This window comes from Emys orbicularis, chromosome 1 (assembly GCF_028017835.1).
Source record: "Emys orbicularis isolate rEmyOrb1 chromosome 1, rEmyOrb1.hap1, whole genome shotgun sequence".
NCBI lineage: Eukaryota > Metazoa > Chordata > Testudines > Emydidae > Emys > Emys orbicularis.
The window spans coordinates 113,151,902-113,179,188 of record NC_088683.1 but is presented as its reverse complement, the minus strand read 5'-3'; the positions used below and the strand labels follow the sequence as shown (position 1 = coordinate 113,179,188).

General features: G+C 44.8%; 1 protein-coding gene across 1 annotated transcript; it reads right to left on the bottom strand.

Moving 5' to 3' along the window:
- Positions 1–25,573, bottom strand: SINHCAF (SIN3-HDAC complex associated factor). The gene is given in 7 exon segments (XM_065413176.1): positions 1–2,469; positions 3,743–3,893; positions 5,013–5,139; positions 10,045–10,093; positions 10,095–10,142; positions 12,572–12,719; positions 25,468–25,573. Coding segments are annotated over 6 exon segments (666 nt in total). The 5' UTR covers positions 12,700–12,719; positions 25,468–25,573; the 3' UTR covers positions 1–2,306.
- Positions 25,574–27,287: the final 1,714 nt, after the last annotated feature.

Here is a 27,287-nt window from a genome sequence, read left to right as displayed (position 1 = left end):
AGTCTAAATTTATTCATTACCCTAGTAAAAAAAAAAGTTTGGATTACAAGTGTATGGACAGTATAAAAAAGTACAAAAACAGGTTCCATAGATTTCTAATACATTAATACAAAGTGCATGACTACAGACAGTTCATCTTGCATTACTACAGGGAAAGGAAGAGATGGGAGGAGGAGGGGAAGCAGTCTATGGTTGAAGTCTAGCAATAAATAAATAAATACAGAAGTAGAGATGATCCACATTATAGCACATCCTACCACCAGTACTGCAGCCATAAGTATAGAAAATCATTGAGACTAACTCAGATGTAAGTTGGTGTGTAGATACAGCTGGCTGAGACTCTTGCATGAGTCATTGGAGACAGACTTAGCAAAGCAGCCATTCTAACTATCCATTTGATTGCAGGTGAAGGTACACTACGTAGTTTTATCCTCCCTTTAGAATTTAGTCAATGTGTTTTTTTGTAAACAAACAAAACAAAAAAAACAAAGAGGGGACTAAAACAAATCTCCATTTTCCCTGACATCCCACTAAGAAATTTTATTTATTTAATAGAAGGGAAAAACAAGAAACCAAAACTCAACACTAACTTTCTGCTTTGAGGGTGAGGGAGGATGGGGGGAAAAATATCTTTCTGTAGCTCTCTTTTCATCCCCTGAATGTTTGCCTTTCAGAAAGTGAGCTTGCATTGAAATTTGCCTACAAACCAACCCTCAGTCTTCCCACCAAAATTTAATAGTAAAGACAAACAGAAGAAAACTCAAGTTTCTAGCAGCCCATTGCAGAATATCCCCAATTAAAGTAAAAAGTGTCCACTTCCCACATTGTGTAAGTTAAATCTTCATAAAGGTAACATGAAACAACCAGGAGCTAAAACTGCAGCACACTCATTGAGAAAGCTGTTTTTACCCTAAAGACAAAGCCGGAGCATAAAGGAATGCCACAATCATTTGCACACAAGTTTTTACCAGGCATTTTCATAGGATTTGTTTTGCCAACAACATACACGCAGGGTGTGACTGCAGCTCATGGATGTACCCAGCTAGCTTTGCTCTAGCTAACTCGGGTACCAATAGCAGTGTCGCCATGGCAGCATGGGCTTCAGTGAGGGCTGTACAAGGCTGCCCAGGATCCTTGGTAGTTACTCAGTTGGACAGCCCTGTGGAGTCATGCTGCCACAACTTCACTGCTCTGGTAGCAGAGCTAGCTGGATTAAATCACGCCCTGGGATTGCAGTATAAACATGCGTAAAGTTCACAAGACTGGAAGGGTCCATTACAGGAATCGTAACTCCATTGAATTTCATGCTTGGATTGTTCGGTTTCAATTCCTGGGACAGAATGCTGGCCCCCCCACACTATGGTTTTGTTCTGGGTCATGTTCAAAACCAGGAAGGGGCCTAGAAATGGCAGAAAATTTATGAGCTCATCCTGTGAGAATTCAACAATTTCAACCCTGAATCTACACCTAACCTGGACCCCAGGCAGCCTCCATGGTTCATCTCTCAATCTAATCACATGCCAGTACTGCACAAGCCCCAGTGCTTGCTTTTGGGTTGCCATTTATTGGTTTACTGGTCACTTGTACTCCGTTCTTAACTGGGAGGGTCTCTACAGGTGTCTAGACAGAGTGTGCCTTCCTTCTCCACTCTTCTTGAATATTTAACATTTAGGTCTTCTTGCACTAGCATTGTTCACATTACTGGTGTCTGCCATTACCTGGCCTTGCCATACAGGAATGATGAAACTATTTGTCTTGGTTAAAATGTCAGTAGTACAGGTTTAGCTCTCCACACCTTTTAAAATACATACAAATGAAAATATTGTAAAGAGTTAAAAACTTCTATGTATAAGTCCATGTCACTGAATCACACATATCAAATGAAATATTTTCTCTGGTTGGGGAGGGGGTTTATCAACTTAAAAAATGCCAAACAACCACTGCTTCTCTCAGTACAGAAATATTAACTACATACACTTTATTATACACGAAAACCCACCCTCAAAAGTTTGTTCATGGAAGGGGTAGGTAGGGGAAAGAAACAAAAAACCCTTAAAGACAACCTTGCAGCAGCATTCAGCTTTGCTAAGTGTTCCATGGTATCTTAAATATTATGTAGTATTTCTGAAAAGATACAAACCGGCTTGAGCGTTTGTGGAATTGTAGCAGTAAAAACACCAAAACAGTTCTAAGGAATAGTCTTTTGGCAGCATAGCAGGTGTCCATAGTGAACAAAGGGTCACTTTCTAGCATTTTCCAGACAATAAGAGGCTCCGTATACACCTTCCTTCAGTTAGCCAAGGAAGTCACCATTCTTCCTGGTTGGAGATGGCTGGAGATTGGGGTCCCTGTTGTTCAGGCTTCTCAGTGGCTGACTTCTTATTGCTACAGCAAGGTTTGAAGAGATGAGTGTCTATAAGGACTTCCCCGAAACGCCCTTTGTAAATTATTCCACAGCAAACTTTTTGCCTAGGGGAAGGAAAGGGTGGGGTAGGAAGAGAGATGCAGACACTATTTTAGATACAAAACATACATATACACCCAGAAGTAAGTTACAGGAACACAAAGTTAATTTAATAGGACCAGGACACTACAGTTTACAACCTCCAGGGCCATTTGAATATCATGGTGATAAGCATTTTTATGGGGCCTAAGAGATTCGGACCCATTTCAGTTCTGGGGGAAGTTTCCTTCCATCATAAAACAACAACAGGGGGGGGGGGGGGAGGAGGAATTACAAGCACAAAGTAAAAAGCCCACTAAGAAAAACAAACAAAATCATGAGTGCTAAATCCACTAGACCGCTTAAAAAAACCGAACAAACACCTCAGCCTAAGTGTAGGTCTACCACTTTGCTACCTCAAGTAGCGACACAAACACAGCTGCTTCTATGCCGAACTGTATTTGACTAAATGTACCTGTAAGAGGCCAACTTAAAGAACATAAAAACGGCCATACTCTGTCAGACCAAAGGTCCATCTAGCCCAGTATCCTGTCTTCCAACAGTGGCCAATGCCAGGTGCCCCAGAGGGAATGAACAGAACAGGTAATCATCGAGTGATCCATCCTCTGTCGCCCATTCCCAGCTTCTGGCAAACAGAGGCTAGGGACACCATCCCTGCCCATCCTGGCTAAGAGCCATTGATGGCCCGAACCTCCATGAATTTAGCTAGGCAATGAAATTACAGCCATTTTAATTTGAAAGGTAGCTGAACAAGGGATTGCTGCATTTACAGTATCTAGTTCATCAGACGATGCATCTGACACAGTGGGTATTTACCCACGAAAGCTTATGCTCCAATACTTCTGTTAGTCTATAAGGTGCCACAGGGATCTGTCGCTTTTTACAGATCCAGACTAACACGGCTACCCCCTCTGATACATAAAAATCTCTGCAACACTGGGGAAAATGTTACAGTTTCTCCAGCCCCCCAAGTTTCTTCTGACCACGATCATGGGTCAGTTATAAAATGTCTCTCTGTCAACAAGACATTATGAACTAACGGCATCTGACATTAGGTAGGCAGAAACCAAAAGTAACATAAAAGGCAAAACAATTATTTCTCTCCAAGTCCAAATCCATACTTCTGTACTGTTAAATTACTTATGCCACATCCTTAAAATGCCATGCCTGTCACCAGCTGTTTGTGAATGCTGTTTAATTGCTGAGGAAACAGAACAGAAAGCCTTGTAATTCAAATGAATTGCTGGCTGCACAGGTGCGTGTTTGGTTGCTTTTTACCTTTTCCAGTATGTGAGATCTAAAAAGGAGAAGACTGGTGTTCTGCTGGATCCAGGGCTTATCTCAGTGTCGGAGCCATCATCAGACTGGTTACTGTAACAGGGCGACTGAGCTGGGGAGGCACTTGAGGTGGTGCTGTGGGCATCAGAGTCTACAGTGGGGGGAAAAACCAGAAGAATCCATTGGGTGTAACTAGCGTCTTTCCTCCCCTCAGACCGTGGAAAAGTCGGATACAAGCAGCACTATTATGGCCAATGAGAATATTAAAAAAAAAAAAAAAAAAAAAAAAAAGCAGCTGACAATTGCTGCTCTCTGTTGGCACTTTCGAGGTTTCAGAGATGATCATTTGTCAACGTTTCATGAAGGACGAGGAGGATCTTGGGGTAAGAGAGTGGGACTCAGAAGGCTCTGGATTCAGTTCCTAGATCCACCACACATTTCTGGTGTGACCCTGGGCAAGTCACTTCAATCTCCTGGGTGAGATCCAGGCCCCACTGCAGTCAATGGGAAAACTACTGACTTCTCACAGGGCCAGGATTTTGCCCTCTGTGACTCAATTTCCCCATCTGTAAAATGGGGAGAATACTTCCTTCCCATCACCCTGCATTTCTCTTATCTATTTGGACTCTGATCCTGCAAAGACTTGCACTTATCAATGAAACTACTCACAATGCGCAAAGTTAGGTGTGCAGGTAAGTTTTTGCACAATTTGGGCCTTGGACTGCAAGGGTTGTTTCTGACTGTGTGTCTATACAGTAAATAGCACAATGGGGCTGGACATCACGATTGTTGCCTAGAAGTGGCTGAAGTCCATCCTTTGAGACACTTAAAATTACACTACACAAAGCACTAAAGAAAAAAAAAAAAAAAAAAAAAAAAAGTGTGATACCTTAACAAGGTCTTTTCAGTATCTAGCATCTATGAAACTTCTGCCCAAGAAGTTATTTTCTGGGACAGTTGCAAATCACTGAAATCAGGGACTTAAAATAAAAGTGCTTTCTCCCTCAATTCAACTCATCACCTGGCATCTGCAACTTCCCCACCCTGAGCCACCCAGCTCAGATGTACATCATGTCTCCCACCCCCGCCCCTCAAATAATTCAAAGATGAAAAGGGTTACATAAACAAATATTTTCTCATTTAAAAACAAAAAACAAAACAAAAAAACACACAAACAAACACTGACTGTACTGGACAGTATCTAATTAGGCCAGTTAACATTAGCTACTTTGGCAATAAACTGCCTTCCTAGAACTCTGTGTCCACTTACTGTGCCGTTTGAATTCCTTTTGCAGTTTGCTGATTTGATTGCTCTTTATTCTGCTTCCAGAGAGAGTTTTCATTTTCTTTGGTTTCAGTGTTGTTTTAAGACTGGGTCCAGCCCTTGCATCCACCACCTGAAATACAGCATGGATACAGAATTGTGGGCAGAGGGAATTAAATGTATCAGAACTAGGGCCTGATCTACAGATAGAGCCACTCTGGTCTAATTAAACATATTTTAAACCAATTTAGTTCACTTGTGCAACTTTGTGTGTTGACACTCATTTCAACTTGGCTTATATCAGGCCTAGTGCATGGCTATACTTGTTAGTTAGAGCGCATTAAAGCAGCCCCATGCGCTCTAACTCATGACGTATCCACACTGGCCAGGCATGTAGAGCGCCCGGACTCTGCAGCTAGAGCGCTCCTGGTAATCCACCTTGGCGAGTGGAATAATGTTTGATGCGCCCCCCTGGAGCGCCACAGCACCAGTGTGGACATCCTGGTCTGTTAATGCGCTCTGATCGGCCTCTAGAAGTGTTCCACAATGCCTGTTCTAGCCACTCTGGTCATCACTTTGAACTCTACTGCCCTGCCCTCAGGTGACCAACCGTCAGACCCACCCTTTAAATTCTCTGGGAATTTTGAAAATCCCCTTCCTGTTTGTTCAGCCAGGCATGGAGTGCTCTCAGCTAATCTTTCCAGGTGACCACACCTCCACGCGCCAGGCGATCCCCAGTATGGAGCAATGGCAAGGTGCTGGACCTCAGTGTCTGGGGGGAGGAAGCTGTCCAGTCCCAGCTGTGCTCCAGCTGTAGGAATTACGATACCGTCGGGCAGATATCAAGGGACATGATGGAAAGGGTCATGACCGGGACGCACTGCAGCGCAGGGTTAAAATGAAGGAGCTGCGGAATGCCTACCGCAAAGCCCACGAGGCAAACAACCATTCCGGTGCTGACCCCATGACTTGCCGTTTCTACAAAGAGCTGGACACGATACAGGGGGGGTGACCCCACCTCCATTCCAAGTACCACCATGGACACTTCAGAGTCCAGTTCAACAAGGCAGGAGGAGGAGGAGGAGGAAAGCAGGAGCAAGGGTGCTGAGGAGGAGGAAGACACCCCGGAATCCCTAGATGCATGCAGCCAGGAGCTGTTCTCAAGCCAGGAGGAAGTTAGCCAGTCACAGCGGCCAGTGCTTGGGGAAGGAGAAACACCAGAGGAGGTTCCTGGTAAGCGGCTTTTATTTTGGAAGGAAGTTATTCGGTGCGGGCTCTTGGGATGAGAAGGATTAGGGCTGCATGCATGCCTAGATAGGGCGTTGATGTGCTCTCTCACATCGCGGTAATCAGCCTCAGTGATCTCTTCAAAGGTCTCATCCAGAAGTTGGGCAATACGCTTGAGCAGATTTCTTGGGAGAGCCACTGTGGTCCTTGTCCCAGTTAGGCTAACATATCCGCACCACTGTGCCATGAGGGGCAGGGGAACCATTGCTGCACATGGGCCAGGCCAGAAGCCGCATTGAGGAAGACCTTGCTTCCCAGGTCACCCTAAGCAGTGAGATATCTTCCAGGACAAACTCATCCTGTGGAAAATGTGGGGAGAGTGCTCAGTATAGGGGCCCCCTGCAGCTGTTGGCTCTCCCCAAGGCACAGAAACCCAGAGGGCAGTACGGCTGTGAAACAATCAGTCCCTGTTGACCCTGTGCTTACTCACCATTTTGGGGTTCCCGTGGGTTATGTGCGCTCGCTTTGGGATGGGCAAATTATGCTATTGTGTAGACTGTGCTTGCCCTTAAGTACGGGGGAATCATTGCTCTGTTTGGTGTGAACAATGCTGCCTCTGTTAAGTGTTCATTTTGCCTTTACAGATGCAACCTTGAGATCTCAGCCGTCCGTGTTATCACCGGCCGAAAGACTCCAACGAATTAGGAAGAGGTCAAATAAAAGCAAAGAAGACATGCTGCATGAAGTCATGCAGCAGTCCCTTAATGAAAATCAGAAAGTGCAGGAGTGGCGGGAGAGTTAAAGGAGGATCCGCCAGCAGAATGAGGAGCGCTGGCACAAAAGCGCGGAGCTCCGGCAGCAAAGCACGGAGCGGCTGATAAGCATTATGGAGTGCCAAGCGGACTTGATCCAGACACTTGTAGCCATGCAGGTGGAGCACTACCGCGCCCCTCACTCCCCCCTCCCAGCCCTTGTCCCAAAACTCTTTCCCTTGTGCCCCCATGTCACCTCCAACCCACTTTTCCCAACATCCAGGTTCTTATCGCCACCAGCTGCCTCCAACACCTGTAGCTTCACCACCCAGCCCTGAAAACTACAACCCTTACCCACTGCACTCAGCCCCCATCACCATGCATTATAGCCATCCTGAAGTGCAGCACTCATTGCACAGCACTCGAGACAGGACGGCAAAGTATGATAACAGGACATATGCAAATCTGTGATTGTACTGTTCCCCACCCCACCCCCTTGCCCTTTGTTTCCCAAGCAGTTGTGTTTCTTTTCAATAAATGGATGTTTTGGCTTTGAAAATATTTTTTCTTGCATGAAGTAAAAGATACCTTAGCCAAGGAAAGCAAAAGGCCCTGCAAGTCAACGTAGCAAAACAGCTTCCTACTAACATTGGAACCACTGCACTTCACTCCGTGCAGGGAGCTTTCAGCCTCAAATTGCACCCTCAAGGCATCCCTAATCCTTGCAGCCCCGCACAGGGCCCCTCTAATAGCCCTGCTCTCTGGCTGTTCAAATTCAGCCTCCAGGTGTTGAATCTCTGAGTTCCATGCCTGAGTGAATCATTCACCCTTCCCTTCACAAATGTTATGGAGGGTACAGCACGCGGATATAACCGTGGGGATGTTGTCATCGGCCAAGTCCAGCTTCCCATACAGAGAGTGCCAGCAGCCCTTTAAATGGCCAAAAGCACACTCCACAGTCATTCTGCACCAGCTCAGCCTGTTGTTGAACCGCTCCTTGCTGCTGTCAAGGCTCCCTGTGTAGGGTTTCATGAGCCATGCCATTAAAGGGTAAGCGGGGTCTCCAAGGATCACAATGGGCATTTTGACTTCCCCTACAGCGATCTTCTGGACTGCGAAAAAAATCCCGGCTTGCAGCTTCCTGAAAAGGCCAGTGTTCCAAAAGATGCGTGCGTCATGGCCCCTTTCCGGGCCAGCCTGCGTTAATGTCAATGAAACGCCCACAGTGATCCACAAGCCCCTGGAGAACCATAGAGAAATACCCCTTCTGATTAATGTACTCGGAGGCTAGGTGGGCTGGTGCCAGAATTGGAATATGCATCCCATCTATCGCCCCTCCGCAGTTAGGGAAACCCATTTGTGCAAAGCCATCCACAATGTCCTGCATGTTACCCAGAGTCCCGGTTCTTCTGAGCAGGATGTGATTAATGGCCCTGCAAACTTGCATCAACACGATTCCAACGGTCGACTTTCCCACTCCAAACTGGTTAGTGACTGATCAGTAGCTGTCTGGAGTTGCCAGCTTCCAGATTGAGAGCTGCCCTGCCGGTGGAGAAGCGGGTGGCTATTGCAAATCTCGAGACCTTGTGCCGCAGGGTGGGGGGCGAGCTCATCACACTGTCCCAGGAAAGTGGCTTCTCATCTGAAAGTTCTGCAGCCACTGCTAGTCATCCCAGACTTGCATGACGATGTGATCCCACCACTCAGTGCTGGTTTCCTGAGACCAAAAGCAGCGTTCCACAGTGGTGAGCATGTCCGTGAATGCCACAAGCAATCTCGTGTCGTATGCGTTATTTGAGTCGATATCATCGTCGGAGTCCTCACTGTCAGTTTGGATCTTGAGTAACTCGACTGCCAAATGTGACGTGCTGGCAAGACTCATCAGCATATTTCTCAGCAGTTCAGGCTTCATTCCCGAAGAACGAAAGGGAAGACAGTGCGCGCAGTACAAAAAAAAAAAAAAAAAAAAGTTGAAAGATGGCGCCAAATGTGGACGGAAGCACAGGCATTGCTAGGATGTGAACCGATGCATCACGGGGCGTTGGGACAGGACCCAGAATGCCCCGCCCCCTTCCCACAACCCACGGCACCAGAATGGGAAGAGGTGCTATGTGGGATAGCGGTCCATAATGCACCGCTCCCAATGCCGCTGCAAGTGCTGCAAATGTGGCCACGCCAGTGCGCTTGCCGCTGTCAGTGTGGACAGACTGCAGCGCTTTCCCTAGTGCGGTCTCCAAAGGCTGGTTTAACTCAAGCGCTCTACATCTGCAAGTGTGGCCATGCCCCTAGTCTACGTGACAAAGTAAAACTGGTTTAAAACAACAGCTTTAGTTAAACAACTGCAACTTTCTTGTGTATAAAAGGCTTCCAGTTTAGCTCACACCTTTAATTAAGGCCATTTAAACCAACAGAAGAGAGTGTCCACACTGGGTTTGCACAGGTTTTTAAATCAATTTACGCTAACTTCTGTGTTTAGGCAAGCCCTAAGCAATGAATGGCAAGTTTAGCTCCCTTGTTCCTGTCAAAAACTCTCCTGGAAAGATTGATGACTAAACCGCACTGCCCCCCCCCCCCCCCCCCCCCCCCCACACACACACACAAAAAAACTGGCTCTTTTTTCAACCGCAGGCCCAGAGCAGATTAATATATCAAATCAGACAGTGGGAATGACTGTGACACAGTCATTTTAAGTATTTCACTAAGCCAAGCTGATTTATATGTTACTTAAGCAAGTCACCTTGCTTGTTCAAAAACTTTCCAAAAAAAGAATTCATCTTTGGGCTGAGGCCAAGTCTGGAATGTTTAGTCTGAAGGGAGGATTCTGGAGAAATTTATGAGCATGTGAAAATGAGGGGGTAAAAAGAGAACTGTCTCCAACAATCACTTGTATCTTGCACACGTAAGCCATCTGAAGGCAGGGAATAGCCACACTTCAGAAAGTTCAGAGCAGCTTTTACAGGTGCTGAGGAGTGAAGAGAAAACACTTGATGGTCTCTCTCTAGTGGAGTGGACAGAAGGGGAACATGAATTACAGAGAGGAGAAAAAATAGCCAACTAACGTGATTCCAGTTTTTCTTTGATCCTGCTGGCAGTTTTTTCCATCTTTCACCAAAAGGACACAGCATTGCAGATATCTCCTGAGCGGACTTCATGGAGCCTGACAAGAGAAGACCCTGTTTATTATTTAGCCTCTTGTAATCAACCCAATTAATATAAAGAGAGAGACAATAGATTCTCAGGCAAAGATTTTCCAAAGTGACCAGTGATTTTTGGTACCTCACTTATTTTGAATGTCCAACTTGAGACACCTTAAAAGTGCTTACCCTACAGAAAAGTGCTCAACACTTCGGAGAATCTTGGCCTAACTGTATTAGAACAAACCTCATCCCTTTAAAAGTTCATTTAAGTAATCCCAGTTGATCTGATGAACACTCCATTCAGCTCTTGAACTTTTCATATAATTTCAAATAAAAGCTCTGATCCTGTAAGAGTTCCATGTGCTGCACTCCTGCTGAACTCTATAGGTGCTCTGTGCACAGCCTAACAACTTGTAAACACTGCATGAAGCCTGCACTTGTTTGCTTTCAATAAGCTTGTTAAAAATGTTTCCCTTACAGTTAAATCTTTTGGGAATGATTCAAAGAAGGAGATAAATTATGGAAATTTTTTGGCTAGTTAAGTAAAGGACTTTGAAATACTGTAGAAGTGAATGACATGTCTGGGTTAGATAAGTCATTCTTTGATGACCCAGTGCAAGACTGCAGGTTCTACCTTGCCAAACATATTGAATAAAGCATAAAAATAAAAGCTTATAGCATACTGCAAGCTTCAAAACTCCAGTTTAAATAAAAATGCAGTGGACTGTGGCACAGCCTTCCTTTAGCCAAGGTCAGCAGCAAGCAAGCATGCATGCAGATATGTAGCAGCTTTTACATTTAAAAAAATAAATAAATAGACAGCAGTCAGTAGAAGTCACTATAAAGACTCATGGGAAAAATCATTTCTTGACAAAGAGAAATATAAGAAAGGCAAAGAGGCCTGATCCTACAAAGAAACACTCAAGTGAATAATTTTTAACATGTGAGTAGTGCCAGTGTTGCCAATGAGACTAATCGTGTGTAAAACTAATCACAGGCGTAAGTCTTCCCAGGATTGTGGCCTAAAATCTCATGATAGCTAAGCAAACTGGGCTGAGAAGGGGAAGTTGGAGAAATATGAAAGTGGACATTTCTCCAGAATAAATACTTTTATGGAAAGTTAGAATCTCAATCTTGTTGTACTAATTGCTATGGCTAATTACAAAGTAAAACACTAAAAAAAGTGTTAAATATAATAAAAGAAATAATTAGGAGCTGTCAAGCAGGAACTTGCATCTTTGACATTTTGCAAAAAGAACAGGAGTACTTGTGACACCTTAGAGACTAACAAATTAATTAAGCTTTCATGGGCTATAGCCCACTTCATCGGATCATCCGAAAGCTTATGCTCCAATAAATTTGTTAGTCTCTAAGGTGCCACAAGTACTCCTGTTCTTTTTGTGGATACAGACTAACACAGCTGCTACTCTGAAATTTGACAATTTGGTGAGGCAAAGTAAGATTGAAAGAGTTTCAAGGGTCTTGTAATGTAGTTCCAAAATGCTAAAGAGAGTCGTTTAAACCTACTGTTTAATTAATTATTTTAAAAATTATACAATGTCCCTCACCAGGGCTTTGAAACTTCTTAATCTCCAATGCTTTTTAATAGGAAAGCTAATTCTTCAGGCTTATTTTACACAGCACTGGGCTGGAAAACTACTATTAAGATAGTGGAGGGGAGGAGTCTACTGAGAGGGGCAACATTCCCATAGATAGGATTATCCAGAACAACAACTACTTACAAAACCTGTTTGGACTTTTAAAGATATTTACTAGGGAAGTATTTATTTAGCTAAGGTTTTACAACTCAGACCTTGGCTACACTCGGGACTTCACAGCGCTGCCGCGGCAGCGGTGTGTAGTGCGAGTGTAGTCGCACCGCCAGCTGTATGTACTCCACCTCTCCGAGGGGAATAGCTTGCAGCGCTGCGAGCGAGCGTGCAGCGCTGCAGGATCTGATTACACTAGCACTTTACAGCGCTGTACTTGCTACGCTCGGGGGGGGGTGTTTTTTCACACCCCTGAGCACAGCAAGTTGCAGCGCTGTACACCCCCAGTGTAGCCAAGGCCTCAGAAAAACTCCCATAGACCTGACATCTGCATTCTTTTACACCTCGTACAGCAATTGACACCTGTGAAAAGGGAGTGCAAAGTGTTTCCACTCTGATTTGATAGCACTTTGCAATAGAGAACCAGATGGCATAGGTCCTCAGCTGAGGTTGACTAAAGTCAATGGCGCGGTGCTGATTTACACCAACTGAGAATCTGGCCCAATGTTGCCTGCCCCTCGTGGTACAAGTATGAGAAAGCTGAAGACTACACTAGGCCTGATTCTGGTCAGAGCCTTCAGTACCTCGCTTTGAGTGAGGTTGATAACTTTTCATGCTTTGAGACAGAAATCCTGACTAACTAAAATGTAAACCCAATTTTGAATAGCAGGTGATCTTACCCAAAGCAATTCTGGAAGTCTTTTTCATAACGTTTACTGTCAGTGAAACGAGAGCTGGAAGACTTTGCTCTGCAGATACAGCAACCCTCTATACTCCGGTACATCTTTGGTTTATGGAAACCAAACATTTTTTCTTCTCTGCTGGAGCCTGTAGAACAAGCAGAAACAAACAGTCATTGTTATCACTTTAAGATACAGCTCAAGGATAATTTAAAGGGAGGAGCAGCTTCATGTGCAACTTTGCAAACTGATGTTACATCACAGTCCAGAACAGACACCACTCGGGGGGAATTGCTAAGGTATGCATGGTCACTATTTCACAGTGCATCGGAGGAGGACAGGTGTTCAGAATAGGCTTACCTTTGTCAAGCACAAATAGTTGATGTCTCTTGCACCCCAAAGCAGAGGGTATTAAGCAAACCCAGACATGTGACATGGTCACCTACAAAATTGTTTTAACACTTAAGAGCCACTTTAGAAACGACATGGGGGGGGGGGGGGGGCTTTGTTTACTGATGCTCAGTGACTCCATAGCAAATATTCAGTTCACAAGTTTTTCCTAACTGCCCATATCGTCAAACTAAGGCCTTGGCTACACTGGCAATTCACAGCGCTGCACTTGCTGCGCTCAGGGGTGTGAAAAAACACCCCCCCTGAGCGCAGCGAGTGCAGCGCTGTAAAGCGCCACTGTAATCAGTGCCTGCAGTGCTGCTCGCTCGCAGCGCTGCAAGCTATTCCCCTCGGAGAGGTGGAGCACTTGCAGCGCTGCGAGAGAGCTCTCGCAGCGCTGGCGGCGCGACTACACTCGCGCTTCACAGCGCTGCCGCGGCAGCGCTGTGAATCTGCGAGTGTAGCCAAGGCCTAAGCTGTGGCTCTCTGGTTTGCATACCACAACCAGTAATCCTGAAGTACATTATAGATGCAGTTAATGTGCAATGGAGGTATTTGTTGGCTTCTGGTTAGAAAACAACTTTTTATGTCTACGTTCAATTTTTGAAGTCCCTGGGGGGGGGGGGGGGGGAAACCACCAATAAAAGGGGAGCTCCAAGATGTTGTTGCCCTCATCCCCCAGTTACTTTCCAGAGTGGAACTGTACTTAGGCCCTGATCTGGCAAAGCACTTAAGAACATGCATGATGACTAAACATTGGAGTAGCTCCATTCCAGTGCTCAAAGTTACACACATGCTTAAGCTTTTATCTGGCTCAGAGCCTTAATGCAAAACAAGTTTTTACAGGCCATCCAAAAACTGTAACTAGTCTATGTCATAAACACAGAGGTACCATTTCAAAAAGAGTTCTTTTAAACCAATAGTGTTATAACTTTGGCTTACACAACCCTGTTTAGTAAGCAAGGTTTGCCCTCTGCTGCTTATCATCAAGGACAAGCAGCCAAACTACACAGGAAAGGAATAGCTGCTTAGTAGGAGGAAGGTTCAACAGACAGGATCTCTCAGCTGGAACAGAAGTCAATGTATAGACCCAAAAAAAGAGAAAAAGGTGACACAAACAAGATACGGTCTGATGGTTTGTTTTTTATCATCAAACCAAGAGACCAGGTGATTGCATTGTCAGAGACTCCATCATAATCCAGAAGATTGTTTGGGAGAAACCAGGCAAATTAACAGGTGCTGCTGAAGAGCTGCAAATGGTCAGCCTAGGCCTCGTGTTAGCTCTCTACACACAGATGAATTTCACCCCCTGTAAGTAGTTCCAGCCCCACATAGGCTCTTAGGGCTCTCTCTTTAAAGGATCTGGAAGAAGACATCGCAGTAGGGTTTAAGCTAACCAACAGCTCTTCTAGACGCCAATGGAGAAGACCAGGATTTGGAGTCTTGTACAAAACAAACACTCTCACCACAAACTGCCTAAACAGTAACTGGATTTTTAGCAGCTTAAGCCCAAACAAAATGGTTTATATTTTGGTGTAGTTCATTAAAACCAGTTAATTATTTCTGCTGCAGTAGCACCCCATGCCACCAATCAGACTCAGGTCTCCTCTGTGATAGGTGCTGTACAAACACATAGGAAGACAGAATCTAGGCTCCAAAGAGCTGGGTTTGACAAAACCACTTGCCCATTCATCAGTGGCAAGGGGAAACTCCCTGCCAGGTCTCAGGGACTTCACCAGTTGATCCTACAGAGTCCAAGCATTCATTTTCAACAAAGATGAGGTTTCAAGCCCTTACACTCAGGAGGTAAGTCCTCAAACGTGACTTACAAAGCGTTGCCTTCTTGACTCTGCAGGCAGACAGCCTGAAATTGCCTAAGGCCCAAATCCTGGTTCCTGCTCACAGCCCAAGCCGGCATGCTGAGGAATTCCTCCAGTGTTAGAACAAAAGCAGTCTCCACTGCTCTCTCCACCCAACCCAGCCCATTGCACAGCCATCACTCTAGCCTCAGGGCTGCACTTGGCTTTGAGCCATTCACTCACTTCTGTGAAGGAAGAATAGAAGCAGCTGATCCACCTGCCTTGTCCTCAAATTCTGGTGTGCTGGCAACAGGAGCTCCCCTGGGAGGAGCTGGGCTCTGCCATTCACAGATGTGCACATTGCCAGTGAAGGCGCCCCAAAATCCTACCCCACCACTCCTGAGCCACCCAGGTTGACTGCAAGAGGGCCATCCGCCATCCAGGAGTACTTTGCTGGATTATGGCCTGTGGAAAACTGGACAAGTGACCTGAATGGCGTGTCAAGGGTTGGTTAAGCTCAAAACTACTTCTCTGTTCTTGCACAAGTAAGTCTCCAGTTGCATTTAGCCAGTTGAAGTACTGGGTAATTTCTGGCAAAGAAGGGAGGAAAATCTGGTTCCACAAAATGTGAGTCAGGAAGCTAAGAAGGGCAGCAAGACAAACACAAATAAAGATTTAGGCTGTCTTCCCACTATGACAATGTAGAGCCAATGGGCATTATACATGTCCAAGTAGGTCCAATTAGTCTCCCCTGATTAACAAGATGCATTTGGGGGGGGGGGGGGGGCGGAAGGAGAGACACACCACACACATGACTCCAGGCACTAAGGAGTTATATATTCTGCATGTCTGCTTATATATTTTGTTACCATTCAATGTGCCCCTTCAAAAGTCTCTTGACAGTATGGTATTTACCAAGCCTTTTGAGATGGCCAGTGAACATATTCACCTGGGAGTTTGTAACAGTTATTTTAGGTTTTGTTTATGGCAACTCAACGTTTAGCCTCCAGCTTGGTATGCTTCACTTTACAAAGTCTGGTACTAGCTGCTGGTACTTCTGTCCCACTGGGGAACCTAATAACCCATGTAACAAAAACCTTTATCTTTACAGGAGAGGCATGGAACTGGTCTTGGAAATTTGTCTTGATTGTTCACTTGGGGAACATTTGTAAGCTTGAGTCACTAGGAAATGTGGGATGTCTCAGCTACTACCAAGTATTTATACTGTAGTGGGACAAGAATCACCATTTTACAATTAACACTTGAACAAGGATTGGCATCAGAGATTTATAGTAAATATTCTGTTGTGGGATTGTTGCTTCCATTCTCACAGGCACAGCCTTTCAGCACCAAATTTCAATAGAAGGAAAAACTAGTGCCATCTGTTTCCCAGCTGATGAATGGACAGCAACAGTATCACCATAGGTCATTCTTGGATTGAGAAAAAGTTACTAGAGAAACCACAAGTATAAGAGATTTCTCTTTGACATCTGTGTCCAAATGTAGTGTTATAAATGGAAGGCGTCAGTACAGAGTCACATTTAATCCACACAGTTGCCATTTGAAACTATACACTAAACATACTGTCAGCTGATGAATTCAATAGCTAATATAGATCACATTGGAGTTTAAGGGCGCTGACCAGCATTGCTATACTTAAAGCAGTATACTTTTCCATTCTAAGCCGTAATTATGTGCCCAATCATTGCTGACACCTAGTTCCTATCAGAGTGAGGCATGCTTAAAGACTGCATAACTGGGACCTTAAAAGATTTATCTTGTAAAGTTTTGTATCTTAAGATCCCAAATCAGAAACCTTGGGTTAGATCTTCAGCTAGTGCAAATCAGCACAGCATCTACACTGGCTGAGGATCTGGCCTTGAACGTGCAGACTGAAATGTATCCATTCTGAATGACAGATATTTGGCTGCTGTAAATGGGTGTAGCTCCTTTAACTTCAGGGGAGTTACATCAGTTTTCACCAGCTGAGGATTTGGCCTGTTATATTTAAATCCACTAGATTGCGTCTTTTAAACTACCAGCCACGTGGGAGTCAGAAGGGGACGCTATGCGGCAAGGAATTCCAGCAGAGGCAAGACAGGATTCCTCCTGGATCTCGGGGGGGGGGGGGGGGGGGGGGGAGAAAAAAAAGAAAAGAGAAAAACCCTTGTACTCTAGGAGCAGTGGTTGAAGTAGACCAAAGCAGGTGTGGGAGCGCTCACTGTACCAGCCACACAGGAAGGGGACCTGCGGGAGTTTCCCCCTTTGCTTTTAGCAAAGAAGATGGAGTTGCACTCCCCCTACTCTCATCTACTTGAATTCTTGCTCAGCAGCAATTCTGCCACAATCTGAAAGGATGCAGAGTGCACTCTCCTCTGCAATTTTGCCAGTGAGCCTGGAGGGATAAGGGGAGTACAGGGCCAACACCCCATCCCCTTTGCTAGTATCATCAGAAACACTTTCAGGAAGCAGAGCCCCTTCTGCCTAACAGATCTGGGGTCAGCCCATGAGATAGGGGAAGGTGGGAAGAAAAGACTCCTTGCACATCTATGCATGGCTGGGCACAAAGTTAGCCTACACCACACAAAGTTATTTCCTCTTTTATGGACTAGTCAGGACAAGAATTGGGGATCAGAGTTCCCTCTGCAAAAGTTGATGCTAATACGAACATCTGCATGAGAAGCAGGAACACAGAAATGCTTGCTCTGTGTCAGATGTGCATGAAATCCTCTCAATTTGGAAATAAACCGTGAATCCTGAACTCTAATCTTTCCAAGGGAAGGAGAAGCTAACTTTCAGGGATTTGTTGTTCAGTTGGTTGCTTTCTAACAAAATGGGGAAGGGTGGCTATTTCCTTTTGCCTTTCCAGATTCCTTCTGCATTCTTCCTGACCACCGAGGTTGAAGGGAAAAACACCTCCAAAATAGAAAAGAAACTCAAAGACGTATATAATTCTATTTTTATACCTAAACAAACAAAAAGAAACATACACCTGAAATTTGTGACACTTGCAGAGAAACATTCCATGGCTGTTTCACAAAGAAAGCAGCTTATCTGAAAAGCAGAGGATGACATTCCAAACACTCAGCACCTGCTCCATTCCTGCCTCCCTGCTCCAGCCCTGAACTCGTTCACCCTTTGCACAGCCCCAATTCTTCACTTGGAAGGGCAGAGAGGAGTAAGAAGGAACCATGCAGTTAACCTGACTTCTTCCTCTGACCCACAACAATGGTCTAGCTTCTTGGCTGGTGTAAAGCAGCCTAATTGCCCTGAAGTAAGTGGAGTCACACTGGTTGGCACCAGCTGAGGATCTGGCCCACACATATTGATGCAGGCTGCTCCTGTCAGCAAAATCTCACAACGCTGATTTCTACTGCACATGGATAAAGCAGAGAAATATCCAAGAGTATTTTCTTAAAAGACACTGAAATAAAGGAAAGACCATAAGCCCTGGAATGCACACCTGCACATGAGAACAATGACTTCTTCCAAAACAGCCTATGCCATGAGCTGAGTTGCCAGTCTCCCTAGTAAATACTTCAGGCCTCTCCCTTGGCTGGAATAAACTGGTATAGTCCCACTGAAATCAATGGCATTATGTCAATTTTCACCAGCTGAAGATCTGCCTTTGAATCTTTGATAAAGAAATCACTCACCCCAAAAGGGTGTGTCGTCCAAAAGGAGACCTTCACTACAGAGTTGTAAAGTTAAAACTGGGCCTTAACCAATTGTATTTTAATGTGTCTGAAGTGGAAAGGCTCCAAGGAAATAAACAAGAAAACTAGTGTCAACTAAAAATGCTACTTTCATCTTCACATAAAGAGAGATACCAGTGTAAAAGTGTTCCAGTGCAAAATGAGGAGACTGAAGTGTGCAACCTTGAAACTCCATATATACACACACACACACACACACACACACACACAATATAAATTCTCTTAATATCTGCCCACCTACCTATTCACCACACCTCCCAAAAAAACAAAAACAAAAAACCCACAATATGTGTTGGTGAAAAGATCAAGAAATATTTCGAGGGTACTCTGCAGTCAGTACTGTATCGGCACTTTATAATGAAACTTCACCCTGTGAACGTTGTACTTTATGATCAATGTGGCCCAGGGAAAGTTAAAACTGTTAAAACTAGATCACCTGGAATGTTTTTACCTCCAAGAACATGTATGCTAACTCCTGTGCAGCTAGTCCTCGGCAACAATGCCGTGCTTGTGAGGTTTCACAGAACTCAATGAAACTAACATGTACCAAATACAAATGGCAGGCCAACGGCCCGGTCACGAAATTAGAATGGTTGACATTTATTTACGGTGGTTGAGCCACTTGTAGTATACTAGCTATGTCAAAACTATTATGGGTAAAAATTTTCAAAAGAGTCACCTAGATGTCTCCATCTCATTGATTTTCAGTGGGACACAGGCACTTAAATTATTTAGGCCATTTTGAAAATGCAACTTAGTGCCTAACTCACTTTGGTGCTTTTGTAAAAAGTTGCCACTACAGGAAAGCTGGTGTGTGCTGGGCAAAGTACAAAAACAACAGGATTTTCAGAGGGGAAAAAAATGTGGTGGTGGGGGTGTTCCATCTGCAGCTGTTCCAACTTGAGCCATGATCTTATCACCTCCTATAACCTAACCAGGGTCAGATCCAGTCAACCCTTGAATGGGAGATCTCCAAGGAAAACATGCGGTACTGTATGAGTGGTGCTGGTGATTCCGTTAGTGAAGCTCATCTGAGTCAGTACCAAACCAATGGCTCAGCATTGTGTCTGGGGCCACGTGCTTTCTGAGGTGCAGTCTTTTACATGAGATTTGAAAATCAGTGTCATGAGCACTTGTGATCATTAAATATCTCGTGGCTACTTTAGCAGAAGCAGTACACTTTAACAGTGAAGATTTTTTTTATTGTGTTAAAGAGTGTAAAGAGCTTTACTTATGATACAAACACCTTTTTAGTTGAGTAAACTGACTAAATTCCCCCCCCCCCCCCCCATTTGGACTTTGAGCTGATAGATCAAACACCAACATATTATCTGGTAATCGAGAGCCAGTCTTGAGAGTTGTGAAATGGAGTCCCGCCCCTCCATTCCGGTTATCCCCTCAATTTTCAAACCACCTCTTCCAACCACATACTTCTTGTTTCTTCTGGCACCTGTTTTCCAACAGTGAAAAGCCTCATGAACAACTGTTGCTTCAGACTTAAAGGAAACTGGCAATATTAAGAACTATTAATCTCATCCAGTGTAACAATGTGTTAAGTCACAGAGTGCTGATAAAAATGAATGATTATATAGCATATGGGAACCCACCCCCTTGTCTGCCTGCTAACAGTTTGGTGACAGAGGGAGAACTGCTCAGCATGTACCATAAAAGGCCCCAGACTGCCATGGTTTTAAAGGTGGTTTTGTTATCTGTTAGTTTGTTTTAATTCACATGAATTTTAGTTACATTTTCACACACAGTCGTCTAGTAAATAACAGACTTTTATCTGTAAAACCCCACAAATGTTAGGCTCCAGGCTCTCAAATGACAGTCATCTGCCAACTAACACTTGGGGGGGGGGGGGGATGGATTTTCAGAAGTGACAGAGCACAAGTCCCACAGACTTTCAGTGGGAGCTGGGGGTCTAATGTCTTTAGGTGCTTTTGAAAATTCCACCACTTGTCACCTAAGGCCTGATCCTGCACCACTAACTTCAAAAGCAGTTTTGCCATCGGCTTTAACGAGAGGACAATTGGGCCCCATCTATGTGGCAAAGACTTAATCCAGTGCTCTCAGAAGTCAGAGAGAAAAATAAAATAAAATAAAAAAATAAAAGACTCCCATTTACTCCGATGGGCTTTGGATCAGGCCCCAAATCCTGTCAACATTACTGAAGTCAGTCAGGAACCTCATGCACCCACTGTACTCTGGATCTCATGAAATCTGCTCCGACTATTTCAAAAACCCATAAGATCTTGTACAGTAGGTCTAGCTACGCACAAGCCACAATACCTCTGCATATGCTCTACATACAGCTTCTCACCTTTCAAAGGGAGCGCTGTATGTAGCAGCACTACCACTGCTTGGGCTGTGCTTGGGGTATAGATAAACAGTAACACCCGTGGAGCTTGTCTTAGAACCGTTCACCAGCACTCAATTAAAGGAAAAGAAAAAAAAAACACATTTCTGACTATAGTTTTTAGTGTACTCTTTGGCTCCTGCTGTGGATGCTAAACACTTAGCAATTTTGAAAGTCTGGCCTTGTAACATTTAATGGTTCTTCTCCCCCACTCCCCAGATATTTACTGGAAATGCACCTAGAAACTATTTGAAAGACATTCTATAAATGCAAAAAAAAACATACATACAAGTCTGAGATCAGGCCACTCATATTGCATATGTAATAAACTCACTTATGAAATGCTATAAAGCATATACAACTATCTTCCAACACTTCATATATCAGCTGGTTTACACGGTTTAAAATCCTCAAAGCAATTGGATCATGTTATGGATCAACTGCTTGCCAAACTATGTTAAATACGTGAAACTACAGCGTTTTCTTCATTTGCAGTCATAACAAATACCACCTAATTTGCACCCAGAGGACTGCCGATCTATAGAGGAAAATCTAGGTGGGGGGGGGGGAAAAGAGGGAAGAAGAGAGAGAATATATGTAGGGGCAATGACAACAAAACACTCCCCACAGAGAGTGAGACAGTCAGGGGAAGCTTTGGATACAGAAGGAATTCAGGATTTAGTCACTGCTTACTACCAGTGTACTGTTCTGAACTGTACAGCAAAAAAGGTAAACAAGAAGAGCCATGACAGAAATCCCTTCAGTAATACAACTGGGGGATGAACATACTAAGAAAAAGAAGATAGACATTTATGCCAAATGACATAAGTAGGTTTGTCTGGAAAGGCTACCGCCTGTCCAAGTTATTAACACACTTTTTTGTAATTTTTTGTATTAAACAAATCAGTTTAATTTGAAGTTCTGTTTCAGCTTTTAACCCACAACTAAACTGGTAACCACCTGAAGATATTTGTAATGGGCATGATAACAAAGTGGGGTATCACAAAAAAGGAGTTCTACAGTTATTTTTCTGCCTAAAAAAACCCCTTGCAGTAAAGAGACACTCCAAATCTGATGATAGAACACATAGGTGGCAAAATGGAAAACTATGTAGTTATTGGACCAACACTGCCAGTTAACACAGAATACTGAATCACATAATTTGAAGATGACTTAGCCTCAAATTTTGACCAAAAAAACAAAAACAAAACAAAAAAAACCAACACACAAAATTCTTCATCAGGACTGAAATCCTAGTTCCACTGAAGTCAATGGCAGACCTCCCACTGATCTCACTGAGGCCAGGATTTCACTGCAGATGTTTTATCTGCAGCCTGCCTACCAAAAGGAACACCCAGGCAAAGTTTTGTCTTTCATCCATGCCCCAACCAGGGAGAAACTAGAGTTAAGGTGAAAGGGGGGGGGGGGAAATATCAGCAGGACATTCAGCACCAGTGCACAGCAGCTCACTACAAGCACTGCCTGCTGGAACAAAGACCAGCCACCCCCAGTCACCTCAGCAAGGGCGACCTACTTTTCAAAGAGGCCATGATGATCAGGTAGACAACAAGCATGAGGGTCACAGGCACACACTGGCATAGGAATCCCCAGCGAGACCAAGTCCTTTTCAGAGGTAAACAAGAGGATTTTTAAAAAAGGAGAAAATCAAGTGTGCTAAGGTGTGCTGCGGGAAGAGACGTCTGTTCCTCAGAGCACATTGCAAAACACAATCACTGTCACGAGGACTCAGCGAAAATGCCTAGGCTTGCCATTTAATAAGGGAGAGGCACCATTCAGAACTATTCAGGACTGGGGCAAAATTTAACGCAGGAGCCATTAGAAACATAGGAGAGTCCCTAGCAGGCAAGCACGGAAACTGGAATCAGACCCCAGCAACGTTTGCTGGATATTTAAACAGGCAGCCCCAACCTTTTAACTCTTTATCTGCAAAGTCGGTAAATGCAATTTAAATTATGCTTTAAAAACAAAATCTTCCGTCCCCCAGGACTAGCAGTGTTTGGAGGCAGGGAGCGGGGGGAAGGATTGCTATGGCAAAGCGGTTTGGGAAAGGGGACATTTCCACGAGCCAGCTCCTAATCTCCCGAGTGCTGGGTGCAGTCTAGGTGGGGAGAAATCGGGTCACAGTCGCCGGCACTGATTTTCCGAAGCCAGCCACACACACGCACGGAAAAGGGACACGTAAGGTGTAGTCACGCACTTTCCTCTCTCACGCTACTTTGCTGCGGTCTTCCACGGCGCGGGCTGCGTGGAAAAGATGCATTAGCGGCTGCGCCCTTGGCAGGGGAAGGGTGCGTGACGGCAGCGGGCAAGATTGCACCCGCCGGCCAAGCCCCCGAGTGAAAGTTACTCCACAGCGTTTTCTGCCAGAACAAAAGGGGCGAAAACGCCCCCCCCCCACACCGCGCGCGCCACCATCTAGCTCGACAGCACTTCCTGAATATTGCACCCTCTCACACACAAGCATAGAGCTCGTGGTGCCCAACAGGGCCCTTCACTCACCTCATCCTACACTGAGCTGCTGCCGCTTGCTGCTACTGCTGCTGAGAGGCTGGAGCTGGTTCCTCATGGCTTCACCCTGACGTAATTCAAACATGGCAACAGTTCGACTTCAAAGGGAAACCTACAGACCTCCCATAAACACACGCACACACAGCCGAGGAACCGCTGCAAAGAGCCCTTTAAAGCGTCCGCACCAACCCCCAGCATTAAGCAGCGTTCGGTACTGGCGCAGCGGCAATTCCATGCTTGGAATAATCTGCAGTTTTTACACAGAAAAGTGAAAGGCGCTTCCTCTCCTGCATGCTTTTAGACACACAAACACGCCGCCTCCTCCCTGCACACAGCATGGTAACCTTACAGGAGCGTGCGTGCACCTAAACTTTAACTCCCACAAAAGTCTTCCAGACACAAAAAGTCAAGCTCAAAACTTCCCCAAGACACGAATCTGTCGCATCAACTCCCCCGCCAGCCGTCCTCTCCCTGTTTAATAACAGTCCGTGTTTCGGTGAGCAGACTGGATTGCAGACACGCAGTTGTAGAGCTAGCACTGCCTGCAGCACATGCAAACCCTTTGTTTTCCCTTCAGCCTGGGTTTGCCTACGTGCGGTATCAAGGATATGTCGACTGTTTTGCGAAATGCATCAAGAGATTTAAAGATCGTGCTAACTAGTAAGATTCCTGATCGACCAGAAAAAACAAGCCCCCACGAAATGGAGAATGTAACTACAAGTTAAACTTCGTTGCGTTCTACATGGAAACAGTTTAACTACAAAGAGGAGACAAGAAAAGCAGTTACTTTCACTCGCACACTGCTTTGAAAGTGGTAGGACGCCATCACCATAAAGTCACACTGTCCTGACGCTAAGAGGACACCACTCTGATCGATAACAAGGCATTTGCAATAGAAAAGGTTAAAAACTAAAGCAAGCCTGCAACCTGCGCACCTAGTAGCACGTGTCATGTCAGATTGCACACACACAATTTCTGTCCATTTCAGGTCACTTGAGTGCTAAATCCGACATCCCTTCTAAAAACAAGCCAAGTCAAGACAACAATTTCCCCATTCCTCTCCCCCGACAAAAAAAAAAAAAAAAAAAAAAGAGAGAGAAAACGTACATTGACACTGCAATAATTGCCTCCTGCCACTCACGACGCAACAACTTCTGTGCGCTCAAAAATAAAGCTACAGGTGTATAATTAGTAACAAATGTACAAGGTCCCGGAGAACGTTCGAAAATGGAACTTTTCTCTCGTAACTATTCCAAAGCCCAAACGGGTTCTGGAATCCCGAGCGATTTAGGCGTCCGGATTCCTTCTTTTTCTCATTATCACATCCGCATCTCTCGCCCAAGCTGAGCAAATAATGCCAAACCGCGTGCATACAGTAACGGGCCGCAACAGACCTGGGAAGCAGCACCAACAACAGGCCAAGCTAATCTCAGCCCCACTGTCTCCCCCGCCCCAAATAAACCAAACAAGCCCACGTTCTTCTTTCAAAATCACTTAACTTGAATTTACAAACTGGAAGGAACATTAGATCTTCCAGCTTCCACCTCATTACAAAGAGCACTCGAGCCACTCAAAACATTCACTAAGCGACGGTTTGATACACTCCCACTTACTACGGGCTCCTGGAAGAATGTCCCTTAAACTGATATTTCCCGGTAACACCTTGAACTGGGTACACAGTTTCTCTAACCAACAGAATTGCCTGGGATCACTTTTCCAGTGATATCTTCAGGAATTAACTCGCCCTCTCTCTTTGGAAGAGAACATTTGGATTTCACTTTAAGAAAGTCCCAGTGCGAAGCTGGATCTGGAACAATGCAATCGGCATGTTCACTACACTGTTAGCTTTTGAAATTACAGTTCTCAAGTTATTCTTTCAAAAAAAGAACGAAAAATCGATGCCGCACACAGGGCAGTGGGTGTCAAAACTGTTTCGGACAGGAAAGTGTTTTCCCTGCAGCAAAAGGCAGCCTCCAAAAATAACTTGTTTTATTGAATAGAACGGCTGATTGGTTTCAGGTTTTTTGCTTTTATCAAAGAGGTTTCTCACTTTTTGGTTTAGTAAAAAAATTCACAAGTGGAGAAAAACATTAAATCACTTACCTCTGAACTGCAGCCCCCAACAAATCAATAGCGTGGTGCGTTGTGTGCGATGAGCTCCCCCCTCCTCTACGGAGTGCGCAACCTCGTTGTGTAGCTCCCCGGGTCTTCATGCAACTGCTCCTAGAGTCAATTCTCATTTGCATAGCTCGCTTTCCTCCCCCTCTCTCTGCGCAAGCGTCGTTCCCACGGCTCAATTCTACTCAATCGAGTTCTTTTGCATACGCGCCCCATTGTCCTTTTAAGGGAGAAAGGCCCGCGCGGGAAGCCTGGGAGGAGGGGGTGGTGCGGCCCATTGTGACGGTAGCGATGACTTCACACAAACAGCCCACTCCCCGCCCCCTCTCAATGGAGTAGGAGGAGATTGTAGCAAATGGAATCACAACAATGAGTGCTGCTGCTGCTGCTGCTGCTGCTGCTGCTGCTGGGGCGGGGGGGGGGGGGGGGAACGGTGCCAGGTGCTGCAAATCTTTCCTTTGCAAGTTCCTTAGGAGACCTTCTGCCAACTGTCACGCGCACTCACTTCAGGGTGGGTTTTTGTGTTTGTTTGTGTGGTAAAGGAATCTCACTGCTGCCTGTGCGGGAGGATTTTGCTTATCTTTCAAGTGAAATACTTGGGATTGCCGAGGCTCTGTGGATACCTGCCTACAATGAGAAACTGAAAAGCCTGAGGTTTTCCCCTTGAGGAACCAGCCACCACTACTACCCCTTGGCCGGCTACTCCCAGTTTGCTCACTTTCCTTTGAAAAAGAATTGACGATGTCAGAACTTTTTGAACTGTCTAAAATAATAGCTGCCCCTTTTTTTTAAAAGGACAATAGTGAGGTCTGTCCCCTTTGGGCCTGGCTAGACAGGAACTCAGCTGCCTTCTTGCACCTCTGGCCCAGGGTTCCCAAACTTTTGTGCAAAATGGACCACATTTTAATAGAGATTGTTACAAGCAATTGCTTACATTAGAAAGGTTTCAGAGTAGCAGCTGTCTTAGTCTGTATCCGCAAAAAGAACAGAAGTACTTGTGGCACCTTAGAGACTAACAAATTTATTAGAGCATAAGCTTTCGTGGGCTACAACCCACTTCTTCGGATGCATATAGAGCATATGCATCCGAAGAAGTGGGTTGTAGCCCACGAAAGCTTATGCTCTAATAAATTTGTTAGTCTCTAAGGTGCCACAAGTACTCCTGTTCTTTTTACATTAGAAAGTAATCATAGGAAAGTTAAGTAAATACTCTGTGATCACTTGGTTTTCTCAGATCCACACTTTGGGAACCTCTGCTTTAGTCTATTTCACATTTGGATCTGGATACATCCTCCGCCCAGCACCTGTAACCTCAGCACCACTACCAAAAGTCCAAGATTTTGGAGACAGTTTTGAGAAATTCCCCACATGCCAAAATCTCAGTCCAAAAGTCGGAGGTTGGTAAGGTCTGGCAGTATGTTTGTTCTGGCTCCAACTTCCGTGATAAACATTCTGGGGAATGTAGAGGTTTGGCTTCCATTAAAAGCCATGGTCTTTGTCAGACACGTGAGCCCATGACTGAGACAGATTTGACAAAAGGACTCCATTCCTTCATGGCTTTTACTACAAATGTGGCTTTACAATTGTCCAGTTGTTGTTATTATTACTTGTATCATAGAGCCCTAGTCATAGCACAGGAGTGTGAAGTTTTTAATGGGTTTAAACTATTAGTAAATAATTATTATATGGCTTAAAGCTTTTTTGGTAAAATAATAGATATTTTGTTTTAAATTACTTTCCCTTTTTCGTTTATATATTTGTGACCTTTGTCTTTTTTCTATAGCTAGAGCATGACTTTTCTCATC